Genomic DNA, 17,739 nt, shown 5'->3' with positions numbered 1-17,739 from the left:
CAAATCTCGCTTTTATTACCTTAATTTTTCAATTTTTTTTTTTTTTTTTTTATGTGATAGGAGGCAAACGAGCAGACGGATCACCTGATGGTAAGTGATTACCGTCGCCCATAGACACCCGCAGACCCAGGGGCGTTACAGGTGCGTTGCCGGCCTTTAAGGTAAAGATACGCTCTCCTCTTGAAAGCTTGCAGGTCGTATCCGTCCGGAAACACCGCAGACGACAGTCCATTCCACAGTTTGGTTGTACGGGGCAGGAAGTTTCTAGAGAAACGTACTGTTGTGGACTGCCAACCATCTAAGTGATGGGGGTGGAAGTGCTGTCGGGTAGATCGGTGGCGAAAAGTGGCGGCAGGAATAAGTCCGGATAATTCTTCGGAGCACTCCCCGTGATACATGCGATAGAAGATGCACAGTGAGGATACATCTCTACGCAGCGCCAAGGGGTCAAGCCGATCCGAAATGTCCTGGCAGTCAACGATTCGAGCTGCTCTCCGTTCAATGCGGTCCAGAGGGAGAAGCTGGTACTGGGGCGCACCTGCCCAAAGATGAGAACAGTATTCCATATGAGGCCGAACTTGCGCCTTGTAAAGTTGCAGACGATGGGCTGGAGTGAAATACCGTCTCGATCTATTGAGCACACCAAGCTTCTTCGAGGCTAATTTAGCCTTACCCTCTAAATGACCACGGAACTGGACTTCGCTCGATATGTCGACACCAAGGATTCCGATATTGGCTGAGGCAGTTAGGGGAGTGCTCTCGAAACAGCGGGATACGACAAACGGCAACTTTTTGGCGGTGAACGCGCAAACTTGTGTCTTTGTAGGGTTAAATTGGACCAAATTGCGTCGACCCCAGTCTGAGACCTCCTTCAAGGAGGTTTCAATTTCGGACACAAGTTTGTTACGGCTCTCAATGACGTTCTCCCGAGAGATATTTGCGCGGCCGGTATAAGCGGCATCAACCGTGCTGTCGTCCGCATAGCAATGAATGCCGCTAATTTGCAGCATATCATTGATATGCAGAAGGAAGAGCGTAGGCGATAGCACACAGCCTTGGGGGACACCAGCATTCACAGACATAGAGTCTGAGCATTTGCTGTCGACAACGACCTTAATGCTTCTGTCTGCTAAAAAGCTGGCGACCCATCCGCATAATTTCTCGGGAAGCCCATAGGAAGGGAGCTTCGAAAGAAGCGCTTTGTGCCAAACCCGATCGAAGGCCTTCGCCATGTCCAAACTGACCGCCAATGCTTCCCCCTTAGTCTCGATCGCCTGTGCCCAACAACGTGTCAAGTAGACCAGAAGATCACCAGCCGAGCGACCTCCACGGAAACCGTACTGTCGGTCACTTAGCAACTGGTGGGCCTCTAGGTACCGAAGGAGCTGGCTGTTGATAATGGATTCCATTATCTTCGAGAACAAGGAGGTGATTGCTATCGGCCTATAGTTGGACGGATTTGAGCGGTCACCTTTTTTAGGGATCGGGTGCACCAAAGCTGTCCTCCATGAGGTCGGGACTATGCCAGAGAGGTAGGAGAGCCGAAAAAGGCGCGTTAAAACCGGTGCTAACTCTGGAGCGCACGTCCTCAGCACGATAGGAGGGATTCCATCGGGCCCACTCGACTTATGGATATCCAGGGAAAATAGAGCCAGGCGTACTGAGCTTTGGTGGAACCGGATATCCGGCATACAGCTCTCACACCTTGGTATAATCGGTGGCTCATGTCCCCCGTCATCCAGTGTCGAGTTGGACGCAAAGAGTTTGCCCAGAAGATCGGCTTTCTCCTTTGCATCGTGGGCCAACGAACCGTTTCCCATGTGCAGGGGTGGAAATGATGGCGTGCAGAAATTTCCTTGGATAGCTTTGTCAAGAGACCAGAACGCACGAGTTCCAGAAGGAAGACGCTCTAGCTTCCCACCAATTCTACCAATGTGCTCCGACTTCGCCCTTGCAATGACTCTTTTGAAAGACCTAGAGGCAAAGTTAAACTCCTTTTTTAATGCGCTGGTGTTTTCATCCCGTAGCCTCGCTGCATTTGCCCAGGCTTGGTAGGATTCCTGCTTCCGGCGTAAAACCTTTTTGCAGGATTGACTAAACCAAGGCTGAGATTTGCCACCAATGGGAACAACAGAAGACGGTATGAAGAGTTCCATACCCTGCAGCACCACATCAGCAACAAGATCAGCAACGACGCTGGGATCATTCTGCGTGAAGCAAACCTGCCTCCAGGGGTAAGATGCGAAGAAGGACCGCATCTCATCCCAGTCTGCTGACCTGTAGTGCCACACGCGGCGACTGCATGCAACTCGTGGTCGCGGCGAGCACGTGAGTGGCACCGTACTCCGGATAAGGCAATGGTCCGAGGAGCCCAGAGGGGCGCCAACGGATAGCTGATAGCCATCCGGATGGGAAGTCAGCAGAAGGTCCAACAGTGAAGGTTCTTGGCTCTCTACATCTGGGATTCGCGTGGGCGTAGTAACCAGTTGTGTCAAGCCATATGCGAAGGCGAAGTCGTGAACAGATCTCCCTGCATGATCGGTTTTGCTCGATCCGAGCCATTCGGTGTGATGGGCGTTGAAATCGCCAAGTATCACGATCTCTGCAGAGGGGATCTGCTGCTGCACTGATTCTGCAGCCATTTGGACGTGCTCAATGAGTCGGTCAGTTTCGGCATCACCGCTATGGGACCTATAGAGGCAGGCGTAGACGCGGGGGTGGTCATCGCTGTCTACGCGGAGCCATAGGATGGAGAGGTCCCTGCTTTCGAGGTGGCTGAGGCGTCGAGAACTGATATTGCCCCCTACGTACACGCACACCCCGGCCCTAGGCACAAAGGCATGTTCCAGTTTATACCCAGGGTAGGAGAGATAAGATGTGTCCGCAGGAGACGATATCTGAGTCTCGGTTAATAGACAAACTAAACAATGCTAAATAGACAAACTATTGCCATTTTGGCAAGTGGTTATACAGGGTGTGGTTTTTAAAATAACGTGCATCTTAGGGGTGGTAGTAATAGACGGTAGTAATAGAATAGATCAATAGACGATGCTGCCAAAAAATATTTTAAATTTTCATGTAAAAGTCCATGGTATAATTACGCGGGCGAACTATCGGTCATTCCCCCCGCTCTCTCGGGGCGGCGACCGCATGTCTTGGGTGGTGTAGCGGGGTACGCAGGGGTGGTGCGGGCAGTGCAAGGGGCGGAGCAATCGCCGCGCAGTCTCGAAAGTTCTAGGATACGTTTGAACAAGGTTTTTTACTAATAAAATAATAGTTAATAATTTTTTTTTTGTAATTTTTTACTTTCATGTGTACTACCATCCCTGAGATGGGTGTTGTTTTACAAAAACACATCCTGTATAATACTCCATGGTATGGTAAAATAATTTTATTATTAAATCAATAATCATCTTTTTTTAGATAACCAACTTAAGCAGACCACATATCGTCAAACAATGTTGACGTATTTTTAGTCTAAAAAATTACATGACATTTAAGTTTCCACTCTATTGGGAATTTGGGATGTGCTCGATGGTGTTCTGTTAGCATTTTTGTTTTTTATAAATGAAACCCTAAACTTAGGCTGGGTTGCACAATATTACTTTAACTTTGACAAACGTCAAAAATCTGTCAAACTCCATACAAAAAACACCGGTTATCGTTAAAGTTACGGTCAAAGTTAGGTGGTGCAACTTAGTCTTAAATTAGGGTTTTCGCCAGATGGCAATACGTAGACGCGAGGTCCAAATGCTGCATGATTGGTTATTTTTGACATGACATTGACATATATGTCAAAATCCACCAATCACTCAGCAGTCAGACCCCACATCCACGTCCCGCCATCTAGTGGATTTTTCATTCGCCAAAACCCTCATTACAATCGGTTAAACTAATCAACACATATCACAATGAACTATTATCTAATACTTATCATAAACATCACGCTACTGGCACATACCCAACACGACGAGGAGAGAACTAATAATATCAGTAGGCCAATGCGTGTTTAACACGAAGCTAAACTATAGCCAAAATGTAAGCCGTATTTATTTATTTATCATTGCAAGTAAAATTTACATTATATCCAAGGCATATTATCAAATATTTATCTATTAAATTAAAGCAGCACCTTGCAAAGCTCTAAAGCATCAATGTATGAACTTGGCGCAAAAAAGTAGATTCGAATTCAGCACCTCCTACTTTTTGGAGCCATTAGCCTATTTTATTACTCCATTCAACATGGCGCGGCACAGACTCAATCAGGAAAGCTCCATTGAAATATACTGGTCATCACAAAAATCGGCCCACCTACGTTTTACAGAAAAACTCGTTTCTACTGACACAATCATGGTGCCCCAACAATATTGGTGTTATTTGAAAGTCCAATAAATATCCTTAAAGAAAAACACATTTAATTTCTTAATAAACGATTTAAACGATTAACATGTACAATAAATATGACTTGAAAAAAGACCTCACTTTGGGCTCACCTCTGGGATCAATTAGACCAATTTTTATGGTTATAAAACCAAATAATGATCTCACGTGTCCTCTTTAAAAAATTGATAGCGATTAATCCCAACTTAACAGTTTTATAGCCATAAAAGTTGGCTCAAGCGTAACTACCTATTTTTAGAAGAAGTGACTATGGATTCTTCTACAGACACATTTTTGGGGTAAAAACCTTTCCTTTGATGAAATGAAGTTTAGAACAAGGCTTTTAAATGGTGCCAATATTAGTGGGAAGTGGGGATGCATACGTTTGAAAGTGCTTGTCGCGGGAGGGTCGATTTTTTTGATGACCAGTGTATAAGCGCTCGGTAAGCTTTCGGTACCGCGTATGCCGAGCGTGCTGATGTCGTGGCGCTGCCGCGCCGACAAGTCAGAAAACGGCCTAAATTCGATTCAACAGTTGCAAAGTTTTAGAAAGGAAACGAATACTGAAGGAGTTGAAGTTCTTCTTATGGCACCGGAACCTGTATCCGTCCTTTTAAACGTATCAGGTCCAGTGGCGCCAACTGGTGAGCGCAATTAAGGAAACTCTCGTTAATGTGTCCCAGATGTTGGTATTTACCATAACATTTGCAGTTCTATGCAAATTGCGTCTCTAGCTGCACTGCTCTGCATTATGCAGTATAATTTTGTATAGTTGTCCAACACTGCACCGTCTTAGCTATGACATTGACAGGAGGACGCTACTATCGTATTGGATTATTAGTTCCGATTTATGCCACGGTGGGCAACACTGAAGAGCCCCATAAAATGTAATAAAGGCGTTTACAGGAGGACGCTACTATAAATACTGTATTATTGTCCGTTCCATCAGTGACATTGACAGGGGGCGCCACCGTCAATACCGGATCGCTGGTTCCAAATTTTGGCAAGTTGGAAACTATACAGGGTGTCTCAAAAAGTTGTGTCAAACCGAAGCCCAGATGTAGAGCATCACTAGGGCTACTTAAATCACCGTGACTTTTGATAGTTTTCGAGTTATGATTTTTAACATACAGGATTTTAGTTTACATTTGTGTTATGGATGTAAATACTTCTGAATCAGCTAGACCTAGTATTTATCTAATAACAATAAAAAAAAATAGGCATGTAACTTGACTATTCGCGCCACAGTGACCAAAAAAGTGCCTAAGCACAAAAATTAAAAACAATCATAACTCAAACACTATCAAAAATCGCAGAACATACATGGGGGTGATTTGGATAGCCCTAGTGATGCTCTGCCTCTGGGCTTCGGTTTGACACAAATTTTTGGGACATCCTGTATAGTTGAAACATGGTGGCGCCTCCCTGTCAATGAGTTTGGTGGGACATTTCAGTGTAGTTCATCCATATTAGTTTCATTTTTTACCGCTTGACGTTTCAGAATCGTTTGACTATAGGTAGAAACAGTCAACAGCGCATCAAACTATTCATTTTTGTTACAAAATAGCACCTATTACCATTGTATAAAATACGACAGTGACAAGCTTGATGTGCTGTCGTCTGTACCTGTGCTAAAACCGAATGTATAGGTACGCGCCAGGTATTTGTAGGCCTTACATCTTAATAATACGACAAATAATAAATTAAAACAACAATTTAGTTACACCTTAATATTATGCTCCAAGCATATTAAATTAGGGGGAATTATAAAACGAGCGACTAAAAAAAAACTTTGCGACTGATGATGGCATACTGTTTTAATACCTTGAGCGGTATGAATTTGAGTAAGCGAAAAATTTACCAAACTAACGACGAATATTGATCAATAATAAAATCCAGAACGAGCTTACAAAATGTGGGTTTTGATTATTATATTTCAGACATAAAAATACTATCCGGGCGACTAAATTACTAAGTGAGCGACTAGAAATACAGAGAGGCCAACTTTAATATGAAGATACATTAGATTTTTCTAATTGAGGTTTTACTGAACGAACTACAAAAAAGTTAATTCTAAGCAAAGTTTTGTGAGCTGCTTTATTAATGATTATTGGTTACTGATATTATATTTGAGGTCTCATGTTTTTTATTTTGATACGCTTTTTTAATGAAAACTACAGATTGTTACAGCGCGCGAATTCGAATGGGGGCGGGGCGACTGTCCCGAATTTTTAACAAAATATGTATGTGTCGCAGTCAGATTGTATAATCCGCCGTTTTACATTACAGCTAGGCATTTTGCATTACAGCTCTGTTTTGTAATACGGCGGCTTAACGTTTAGCCGGATTGAATACGACTGAATAAAAATCCGCCGGATTGTATTCGGCGCCAAACGTTCTTCAATACGGTTAGCCGTAATGTAAAACAGCGTGTCATTACCCGCCGCTTTGACAGTTTTTAGTTCCTATTTTCAATACCGTGGCGCTGCCTGACATAACAACAACAATGGCATCGGATACAGAAATTGTATTGCTAAATTGCGCAGTTATTTGTGAATTTAACAGAGAAAACGTGATAAATAATAATGTCTGTCGACAGTGACTAAGAATAATTCAATGTGGAACAGTAAAAAAATTTACAGTAGACAAGGGAACGAGTTTTAGAGGTTATAACCCACATCAAAACAGTTAAAGTGGCTATGGATTCTGGTGTTCGGCGGAATCCTACACAATATTATTAGTGTAAAAATATGACATTATGGCTGTGGCTGTGACCGGTGAAGATAATTTTATCTTAAAGAAAAATAACCCCGAAAAAGTTACTAAAACTTTATTATTTTGAGTTACCTGTCCCCTGTGATCATTTTAATGTCTAAAAAAGACTAAAGCCAAATATCTAATTAATTTTTAAAATGTTTAGAAGTTTAATTGTTTTGAGTTACTTTTTTTAGATGGTTATCCCCCGTGAAATTTAAAAAAATTTAAAAAAATACTGAAGCCAAATATATTATTTAGTATACAGTAACGAAGATAATAATTCTAAAAATCTGTCTTATTAAAATTTCTTTTCATTAAACATTGTTTTATTTTGTAAGTATGGTCACCCTACAATCTAAATAGTACTACTACTACGATGCGGCTAAACGTGGGCCGCCGTATTGAAGAACGTATCGCAATGACAATCCGCCTAAACGTTGAACCGCCGTATTACAAAACAGAGCTGTAATGTAAAATGCCTAGTGGTAATGTAAAACGGCGGATTATACAATCCGACTGCGACATATGCAAACACGTTTTGGGTCTAGCAATTCAGCTCAAACTAACAACACCGCCACAAGAAGCAAAACTGATACCTATTGGACAAAAAAGAAAACGAGGCCGGCCCGCTAAGTTCAAGCCAGCACTTATCATACAGTGACGATGAGTAGGTAGAGCTCCTCAATCCTCATAGGTAGGCCAATCAATGAACTTTATTAATAAGATTACTTTTTTTTTGGTTGACAGAAGCGACTTATTTTATTATTATTTTTTTTTTGTTGATTCGATTTAAGAAAATACAAATTTATTTAATTTTTCGTAATACATTGTTTCATTTGATTACCTACCCTTAAATTTTAATGATTTATTTTTTTCGCTACTAGAATAGTGTTCCGTCAAATATTTATTTCATAAGATCATTTTTTATTTAAATGTGGACTCATAATACGCTGCTCATAATAGTATTTTTCAAAGTAGTTTTTGCATTCGAAACACTTCATTAAAGTTAAAAATACCGCTCAGTATAAAAAAAGCATTTGCCAAATATTGAAAAAAATGCAGGACCTAACGTTGACACTCAATCAAATATTAGGTCGCTCAAATATTATTTAGCTTCTCATTTTGTATTTTAAGGAACTCAATTTTTTTTTGTAAGTTGCTGTTCTTTTGATTTTTCGTCACTCGCACTCAGTCGCTCACTTAGTAATTCTTTAGCCCACATTAATTATTTTTGACACTTACAACATAAATTTACAGTCACTCGTTTAAATACTACCCTTAAATTAGTTTACATAACTATAGGTACTAGTGTAAATGTTATCGCAGCGTATATTTTTGGTTAAAATGAAAATTCGATTTGGTCAGATTTTGGAAAAAAAATACTGTAAACTCGGTTCTAACTACATATTATTATGCATTAGTACTTATTACGTATACTACTTACTTCTTAAATCTTAAATAAAAGAGTGTTCCGATTTTACATACGTCACTAAATGGCAGCTGTTTTTATTAATTTTACCAACAAAGTAACAATAGATTCTTTAATCAATTATTGTATTGAAATAAAACAAATACCAACCACTTTTTTAGACACGAATAATCGTAATTTAGATATGATAAGGAGTTGATCATTCAATTGACATACTTTTTAAAATGCTGTCAAGAGGTACTTTACGTAATGTTCATTTAATGGGGTTTTCGTAAATTGGTAACATTAAAAAATCATAGGTTTTTTTAAAATAATTAATAATCTATGTGAATCAGGGCGCTAAAGACAGCGCAAGAAATATACTAAATATTTCACCAAGTAGACAGTGCGCTTCTAGAATACTAATTTTTATATCATTTCTTGCAATATTTTTTAGTTTTCTGTTCGATTAATTAATATAACATGTTAAATTATGTCAAAAAACCCAACTAACTGAAATATTGCATCACTTCATTGTGAGGTTTTTACATAATTTTCTGGTTATTTTGAACATCTTTTATCCTATTTTAGTAGGTAAATAGCTATTATTACTTTGTTGGTTTCATTTATGCAATCTAGCCGGTAAAACATCACAGTATGTTTTAACTGACATTTGTTAGAAACGTAAAAACTATGTTTCATGGATTACTATGATCATGCCCGTGGTTTATGGAGTTGGAAATTCTATGTTTTGAAAAAGAGTGTAATATGTTACAAGTTACAACCCATTAAAATAAATGCAATGAATGAATTATCTTGTAAATGATGTATCTTTTTTTTCGAATTATTTGTAAATTATTATAGAATTTTTATACCTACCTACTTTGTAGAATCTAGTTCGATTTCTTTTCACTTATCTTAAATTTTAATCATAATCTTACACTAATATGACAGGCTGATAGTTATAAAAATGTATCTTTTTACAGCATCAAGAATTTTTGCTTTCCAATCAAATAAAAATCACAGAACGTTTATGGCCAGTCTCATTTTCTGAACATGAAAAATAAAACTCGCACAGTTTGAGCAATGTTTTAAAAAATGGTACATGTTTCTAAATGAATCAATAAAAGACATATGAACTACTTCTACTAGACAAGCTGTGTTGAACTGTGATATTATTCACAAAAAAGTTTAACTTACAAATCACCATCATGGTGCATTTCGTCGATTGGAACCGCGCAAGAGAAGCAAATGTACGAGGCCTAAGAATATTGTAGTCGACAAAATATCACTTCCAACGTTTAATATGAGACCGACAAAACGCAGGTTTATTTTAGGTAACTGGTAAGTATACAGTTCATTTTTAAAGCTTGTCTAGTATTAGGATTACTAATGCCCGTTTTTACAATCAATCCCTAATTTTTAAGTGACCCCTATGGTCACAAATATGATTTTTTTTCATAGGGGTCACTTAAAAATTAGGTATTGATTGTGAAAACGGGCATAAGTCGTAAGTACAAACAAAACTACATCTACTCTCACTAAAGTTGTACATCAAGTTACACTAACCACTACCATTAACTACTTTGGGTAAGTCCCCGTTACTCACACACATCTTCTTTTTCATATGTTCAATTTCTTTCTCAGGGACTTCAGGTTTTTTCACTTCTGTTTGTTGTTCCTTGAATAGTCTAAATTGTGTAATTATATGATTTTTGTACGCTTCGTATGTGCGTTCTGCGATGTGACGTCGAGCGTGAACGAACAGCTGGTCGAAATGATGCAGGTTGTGTCTGAAATCAAATAGGTATAATTTTAGAATTTATAGAATGGGTCTACCATTCTATAAATTGAATACTTCGATTAGTCAACTTCAATCAGTGTAATAGGATCCCTAATGAAATTGCAATAGGTGCTATTTTGAATCAACATTAGAATCTGTACGATTTAAAGTGTTTAATTCTATTATCACCGTAAAATTTCTCATGCCACTGCAATTACTCTTAATAATTATAAAAAAACACCTCTAATTTTTCTCAATAAATTCATATAAATACTCACATGCTCAGTAAGACGTTTGATAGCATTTCCCTTGTGTTCAGAAGATGCCGAATGTATGCCCTAGTATGTTTCTTACACGTGAGACACTCACAGCCTTTCAAAATAGGTTTGAATTCGTCGCTATACCTGGAAACATTTGAATTTACTTGTTAGGTTTTCATACGATTAAATATTGAAATGTCATATGACATAGTTATTTCTAATATGCCATAAAAATATTCAATGACGTTGAAGAGCTTATAAAATAAAGACTAATTAGCTCGGGCACTAACGCCCATATTCACAAACATAGCTATGAGGTGTCACAGTGCGCGTGGACGCACAGGATGACAAACGAACCAATCACAGAGATCTATTCAACGCTGTGCGTTCCATTTGGTGCTTCACTTAAGCAAGTATCGTTTGTGAATACGGGCGTAATTCACTCTGGCACTAAGACCCGGTTTCCACTAAGACGGAGGGGTGCGGAGACGAGAATGTGCGGCGAAGCTGAAATGTACTGAAATTATTATACTTGAGACCTCAGTTTCAGTACATTTCAGCTACATCATACGGTCGTATGATGAGTCTCTGGAATTACTGGACTTCTCGGGGTTCGTAAAACTTAAGCTAAAGTTTTGCCAAGTGTAATAAATATAACTAACACTCACCTTTCATCAATCAGATCTAATATGCACATGTCTTCACTATTTTCAGTGAGATCAAAATTGAAAGCCAATGCTTGACCAGAATTGGTCAGTTTCACCGGGTAAGTTCCATCAAATACGTCCCAGCCATGTTCTATGGCTATCATGATAATTTCAGGGTTCCAACAGCCTTCTACAAAGTGTACCATATCCTCGGGGAGAGCTCTCTGAAGAATCAACGATAAATAAGTTATTAATAAGTCTTACAATGTATTTTTATCGCAGTAAATATCATAGTCATAAAAACCAAATTAATCAAAACAAGTTTAATTTAGTATTGTGACACACATTTGCTTTTCCTAATCTGTTATCAGACCACATTGAATACAATATTTTATCAAGTAAGTAATTCACAGTCAATGATAAGCTCTGTTTTTATGACTAATTGTTTACGCAACTAAACAATATTTTAATTAAGCAATAATGAGGCATTACGCACAGCAATTAGATACATAAAATGTTAATTTTGCAATTAATAAATCATACTGTATGTATTGTAATCATAATTGTATTGCTGTTGGTTTTCCGAATAAAATAAATAAATAAATACATTATTTCAAGTAGGTTGACTATCAATATTCTCCAAATTAACAACTTAAAGATACACTTTGTTCTTGCAAATCCTATCAGAACAGCACACTAGGAGTAATATTTGTATACTTACACCAACAGTCCGAAATATATGTTCCAAATCTTTTACTGGCACATTCATCGACTCTTCCGTTCCATCGGTTATGCCCGCTAATGCAATACCAAGTAGGTGATCTTTGTATTTTAAAATGTGATCAATACAATCAGAACATTTTTTGGGATTCCCAGTACCAACTATTACACCTGGAAAATACATAATAGAATTACTGTAATAAAAATAAAAAGAAATACTTAACACTTTTTCCTGGTGATAAGACTTTAAACATTATAATTATTATGTGGACAGTATTCTAGACAGAATAATAACTACCTATTATTTAATTAGAAGTTTTCACACAGACAGACATTCACTGCCCATATTTTTAGGCATTTGGTGTATTAGAATTGCACAGTTAAATATTTTGAGGAAAACAATGACTTTACCTACAAGTGCTGTACTTTTTAATGCATCTGAGGCTTTATATCGATACATGCAAGTATCAAAATAGGAAAGGCTCCTCTCGACGGCTTTAACATTTCTTTTGTAACCATCAGCTAAAGTGGTGCGACCATCTGCAACCGCCAACATAATATCCGGTTTGAATGCTTCCATGTAATCCATATATCTGAAACATTAAGTTATTTTAATATTTACATTTTTTGTTAGATTTGCGTAAAAATAAAACTAGTGTTTGTTGAATCATAAAACTTAAACTTTACAACAACAATCATTGATTGCTTACTAGCCATTTGCATTTGATTTAATGAATGAATCATCAACTGAGATTCCAAGATGCATACAAACTAATTCAAAAAATAATATTGTGTAATTAAGTATGTACACATTCATTTTGTATTTATAAAAATCCATCAAACAGTACAATGAAGTCCATAAATAAATTGCCAGCTTACAGCTATGTCCTTGAATAAAGTGCTACTGAGACGATGCTATAATTTCAAAAAACAAAGCTTACATACCGATCAGCTGTTATCATTTTCTTCCCTTGCTTAGTCCACAGAGGAGCCATTTTTCCCTCGAAATGACCCTTCTGGGTCAATTCATTAGTGTTATGCAGTGTGGTGCATGTTACATGATTGGGCAGTCCAGCAAACTTGGCGATCCCTTCTCCCTGCGCTTTTACACCGTTTTCTAGATGTGAAGAGTTGCAGAGTGGCACCCACAGTAACTGTGGGGTGGTGAACACTTTGGATAATACTTCTGCTGTTAGATTGACGACACTGGCACCCTGAAATTAGCATTTAAGTCCTTATTATGATATTCTGACAAGTATAACCTAAACTATTGTGTTAATATAGACTCTAGCTTTCTATCCACCAGATTTATAAGGTTATTTTGGATTAAAACAATTACCTGGGTGAGAAGTGCGGCAGTAGGTGTTTCAATAACAACATTAGATTTAGTGAAACCGGTCAATATACCAGTGCGCTCGCAACCAATGCCTACGTTTTTAACTGTAAATCTCATTTTGAACTTATTTTAATCAGGTACTTGAGGAAATAATAAATCGATCGATCTCCAAGAAATTTTCAAAATTTCATAACACAAAACACCAACAAACAAAAATAACCTCAAAAAAATTACCACAGATTAGGAAAAGTTGGTTGTCATTTTTTTTATTTTTAATATTTAGTTTTGGACTATAGTAGTACGGCCAACATTATTTTAAAAACTTTTTTTTTTGTTTCTTTAATAAAATTGCTGTAACTGAGAGAAATCTACCTAATTTCTTATACGGAATTTTATGTAACTATATTAATAAGTAAATTACTTGTGGAGGTGGTGGTGCGTTTCCAACTAGGCTGGAGCGCAGGGCGCAAGGCGGCAAATTTTAAAGGCAGCGCGGAATCATAGTTTGATAATTTCTTGTAAAGCCTTTAGTAGAAATTAGTTATTGCTATGTTTTTAACATAACTCAATCATAAATATCGTTGAGTTGTAAAAAAAATAAAGTAATTAGAACTGACATCATATAATTTTATGATTTCTACCAAACCACCACCACTTAGTGGTAGCCTTAATACCTAATGCCCGTTTTCAATCCCTAATTTTGAAGTGACCTCTATGGTAATACCAGGAATTTTGCTGCCATAGGGGTCACTTAAAAATTAGGGATTGATGGTGAAAACGGGCATAGACTACCAAATCGTCTTAGGTATGTTATGGTGGTCGTCTTGGATGTATGTAAGTAAGTAATTACTTTTCAGCAAGAGACTAGGCATTCGATACAGCTACTAATCCACGTAGCCACGTACAAAAACGTGATCATAGATTAGGTAACTGTGCAGAGTTATCACTGGCTTTTTACCGATGATCTCTTTCACGTAAGTCCAGGTAGTATTTAGTACACATACTAGACTGTCAGGTAAAAAAACTGTTCATCATCATCATTCAGCCATAGAACGTCCACTGCTGAACATAGGCCTCCCTAATGATTTCCACAATGGCCGGTTGGTGACGGCCTGCATCCAGCGCCTTCCTGCTACCTTTATGAGGTCGTCGGTCCACCTTGTGGGTGGACGTCCTACGCTGCGCTTAGCGGTACGTGGCCTCCACTCCACTCCAGAAAGTATTATGTAGGTACCTACACCATCCTCTGGTGCTATCAATCGGCAATAGTTAATAGGTCAGATAATTGTTTACCATGGAAGAGCGTCGTTTCTGTTTAGTTTAGTTTTTATTCTTTGCCTTGACTCGTTAAGCTTGCGAGTGGCCCGTGTGCATGCCTGCATTAAGTTTCATGGTATTATGCACCATCGCGCCACGACGCATGACCACGCTTTCTTATCCGAGAAGCTTTATTATGCAAAGGGTTGTTGTTGCATTTTCTTAAGATCCACTTCATGGCATCTTCAGCATTCTGAAACAAACAGCGTTCCACATAGTGCGTCTACTTTGGACCGGTTGCAAAGGAACTGCCTCCAAATACCTACTTAGAGGTCTGTTTCATTACATTTACCTAAGTAAGTAGGTACCTACATACTAAGCCTGCGAGTAAGTAGGTAAGTAGGCGCAACGCTTCCAAGTGAAGTGTGCATTTTTAAAGTTACATTTTGGGCAAATTATTATGAGTGTGTGTGTGTGTGTACCTACCAAGGGAAAGTAGCAAAAACTAGAAATATACAATAGTACGCTAGCTACTTACTTAAACAATTTTTTTTTCAGGTTCAGGTAGATAAAAGCTAGGTATCCCTTCCTTCGAACTTCCTTGTCTTCAGCACTTCGAATTCACTTTTCTGCAGAAATAGGAAATAGTCAAATTAAACATCTGTTTCAGTTAAGCTCCGAAGATCGGCGTACCTACAAAATAATTATCATTTATGTAAGATTTGCAAAGCTTAATGAGGTTTTGAAATAGAACACGGCTCTCTGAAACGCTCCTCTGATTTGCATTTCGTAATTACTGGTGTTTTTTACTCTTTTCTTTCTTTTAACAACTCTTGTTTTATGTCTGTTTCCAGTTTAAACGTATTCGGAAAGTTCGTTTTTATGGAAATTCAAACCGGTGCCATTATCTTAGCACCTGAGGAGAGAATCGAGATAATTTGCAAGTGATTCACAACGGAATAGTTAAATCTTTATTAAATAAGATCTACTTCTATGATAAGAACCATTCAGGGTTGTAGGTAGCAAGAGGTCAGCTGGATATGACTAGAAACGGTAGGAAAACTTGCCTTCAAAGTCCATTTGTCTAAGCGTGGGCTGGCCACTGCCCAAAATAAAAATATTTTTCGCAAAACGCTTACTACTTTGTATGTATCATCATCATCACCATCAACAGCCCTTTACAACTCACTGCTGGACTATGAGCCTCCTCCACTTAAGTGGATTAATGTATGTAGTTAGGTATAATAAGCACTAAATGGTCAGGTTCAAATCCACTCAATTTGAAGATAAGGAAGAATTTGATTTTTTCCTGGATTCGTCTTAATAATTTAGACCAACGTCCAATCAATCTCCAATGCAAATACATTTGCAGAATGAATACTTCATACGTACCGAAATCCCCCTCTGAATAGCTAATTCTTTATCCCGGGGCTATAAAATTTATCCCTTCAACGACTATAATGTTATGAAAATTAATAAATAATGAAATACCCGGGGCAAAGCACGCAAACGCTCCATTGCTGGCCTTATTGAAAATTTGAGCTGCTTTGTATTCAAAATACCTATTCGACTAATTATAGTCCTTAAGTGCCACTCAGTATAGTCGTAAATAAGTAAACTTAATTAATATCTTCATTAAAGCGGCAATGTTCGTTGAAACAATAAAATTTAAGGGGTAACTCAGTGCAACCCTCCCTCTGTAGGGGCTCGACTGAAAGCTATGAAAGAAAATGAAATAAGAGTCACTCTTATTGCCATAACTATTTCGCTCCCGGCCCAGCTGTTTGCTGGGTTATAATAATGAACCAATCTCATTTGAAGAGGTCTTTAAACAGACCCATTTTAATTATTTAGGTAATGCCTAAGAATATCTTGACTGAACTTTGTTTTATAGAAAGTAAGGTGTAGGTACAGTACAGTTGCTATCATTACAGGGCTTGGTGAAAAAGGTGGAGTCTAAAAAGTATTAAATAGTCTATCAGATTTTAAAAACCAGAAAATTTTGTCGTAATTCTGACTTGCTTATGAAGAGTTCTGCTTGACTTCTTAGGAATAGATTACAGTCAGTCGACAGATAGATAAAATGGACAGCGGAGGCATAGTGACCAGTATAAGGTTCACACTGCAAACCCCCTTTGGTAAAGCTCATATTTTTTAAATAAGTAAAACAAGGTGTGAAACGAAAAATTAGTAGGTATGTATAAGTAATTATTTAATTTAGTCTCTATCTTCTAGTGTAAGTAACGTACTAATCTAATAATAAGTCTGCCTCCTTCTTATTAAAATACGTAACATCTTACACCACATAATCTCCGCCGTCTTACGACTTCATAAATTCACAATTGCTCGCAAGTAGGCAGCATGTTAAAATGTCGTCTTATTTACAAATGTAATTTCCAACATTTCCCACGGGCAGCCTCAGACGCCATATTTAAATTACTTCTCTCAAAGTAAGATTACGTTTAACCGAGGTTAACAGGCAAATTTCACTTAATACTCACACACATACCTACTTGTAATTTCTTTACCTTCAGCAAACTCGAGTTCACTGCGTTAACATGGTATTTGAATAATAATTACTTGCGAAATATCCTATCTACGTTATTTTTGAAATGAATTTAGTCTTGCGCACACTTTTATGTCGTTAAATTGAATTGCCCAACGTTGTGGATATGAATAGACGAGGATTTCTCAAATTAACTTATGATTCAGTAATGTAGGTATACAGTCTGCCACAAAAGGAAAATTCGTTCAAGGAAACTACTAATAATCATGAAATTGAAACAGGGCTGGACAGACTTTTCACTCACTGAATTTTCGTCATCATTTTCTCACCTTCTTTTTTGTTATTATTTACATACTTAATTAAAATTTTATTGTATTGCTACCATTAAACTCTCGAAAATAATTAAACACATTCCCTTTGATAGGCATAGAAAAGTGGAAGAGAGATGATCAAATACTATGTAACTTAAATTCTTATTGTTTGAACATTTTTACTCTAGGTCCCGCTGCAACTACCGCTTCACCAAATTTTCTATTTTGTGACTAAACTTAGTTTCTGAAACTGTTCACAAGCATGGTCTATTCCCACTTCGTAGAGTGGGAGATACTAATGGAACTGCGAACAATGGCTCCAAATTATACAGATGGGAATTAATCAGTGAGGCATACACGTAGACTGTTGGGAA

General features: G+C 37.8%; 1 protein-coding gene across 3 annotated transcripts in view; it reads right to left on the bottom strand.

The window, feature by feature from the left end:
* The window catches only part of LOC135088170 (queuine tRNA-ribosyltransferase accessory subunit 2), a 31,902-nt gene extending 17,230 nt beyond the window's left edge, over positions 1-14,672 (bottom strand). Inside the window, exons 1-7 of one of the 3 annotated variants that reach the window (XM_063983070.1) lie at positions 13,295-13,501; positions 12,901-13,169; positions 12,367-12,548; positions 11,957-12,126; positions 11,257-11,459; positions 10,607-10,732; positions 10,155-10,338 (exon numbers count right to left, since the gene is read on the bottom strand). In XM_063983070.1, the coding sequence (XP_063839140.1) occupies positions 10,155-10,338; positions 10,607-10,732; positions 11,257-11,459; positions 11,957-12,126; positions 12,367-12,548; positions 12,901-13,169; positions 13,295-13,408 (1,248 nt within the window). In that variant the 5' untranslated portion in view covers positions 13,409-13,501. Of the gene's footprint in view, positions 1-8,526; positions 10,339-10,606; positions 10,733-11,256; positions 11,460-11,956; positions 12,127-12,366; positions 12,549-12,900; positions 13,170-13,294; positions 13,502-14,584 lie in introns of those variants that run through there. The other 2 variants (XM_063983075.1, XM_063983062.1) reach the window with 2 other exon arrangements.
* Between the last annotated feature and the right edge of the window lie 3,067 nt (positions 14,673-17,739).

The sequence above is a fragment of the Ostrinia nubilalis genome, chromosome 1, assembly GCF_963855985.1.
Source record: "Ostrinia nubilalis chromosome 1, ilOstNubi1.1, whole genome shotgun sequence".
Classification (NCBI taxonomy): Eukaryota; Metazoa; Arthropoda; class Insecta; order Lepidoptera; family Crambidae; genus Ostrinia; species Ostrinia nubilalis.
The sequence above is the reverse complement of the archived record's forward strand: the minus strand, read 5'-3'. Positions and strand labels throughout refer to the sequence as shown.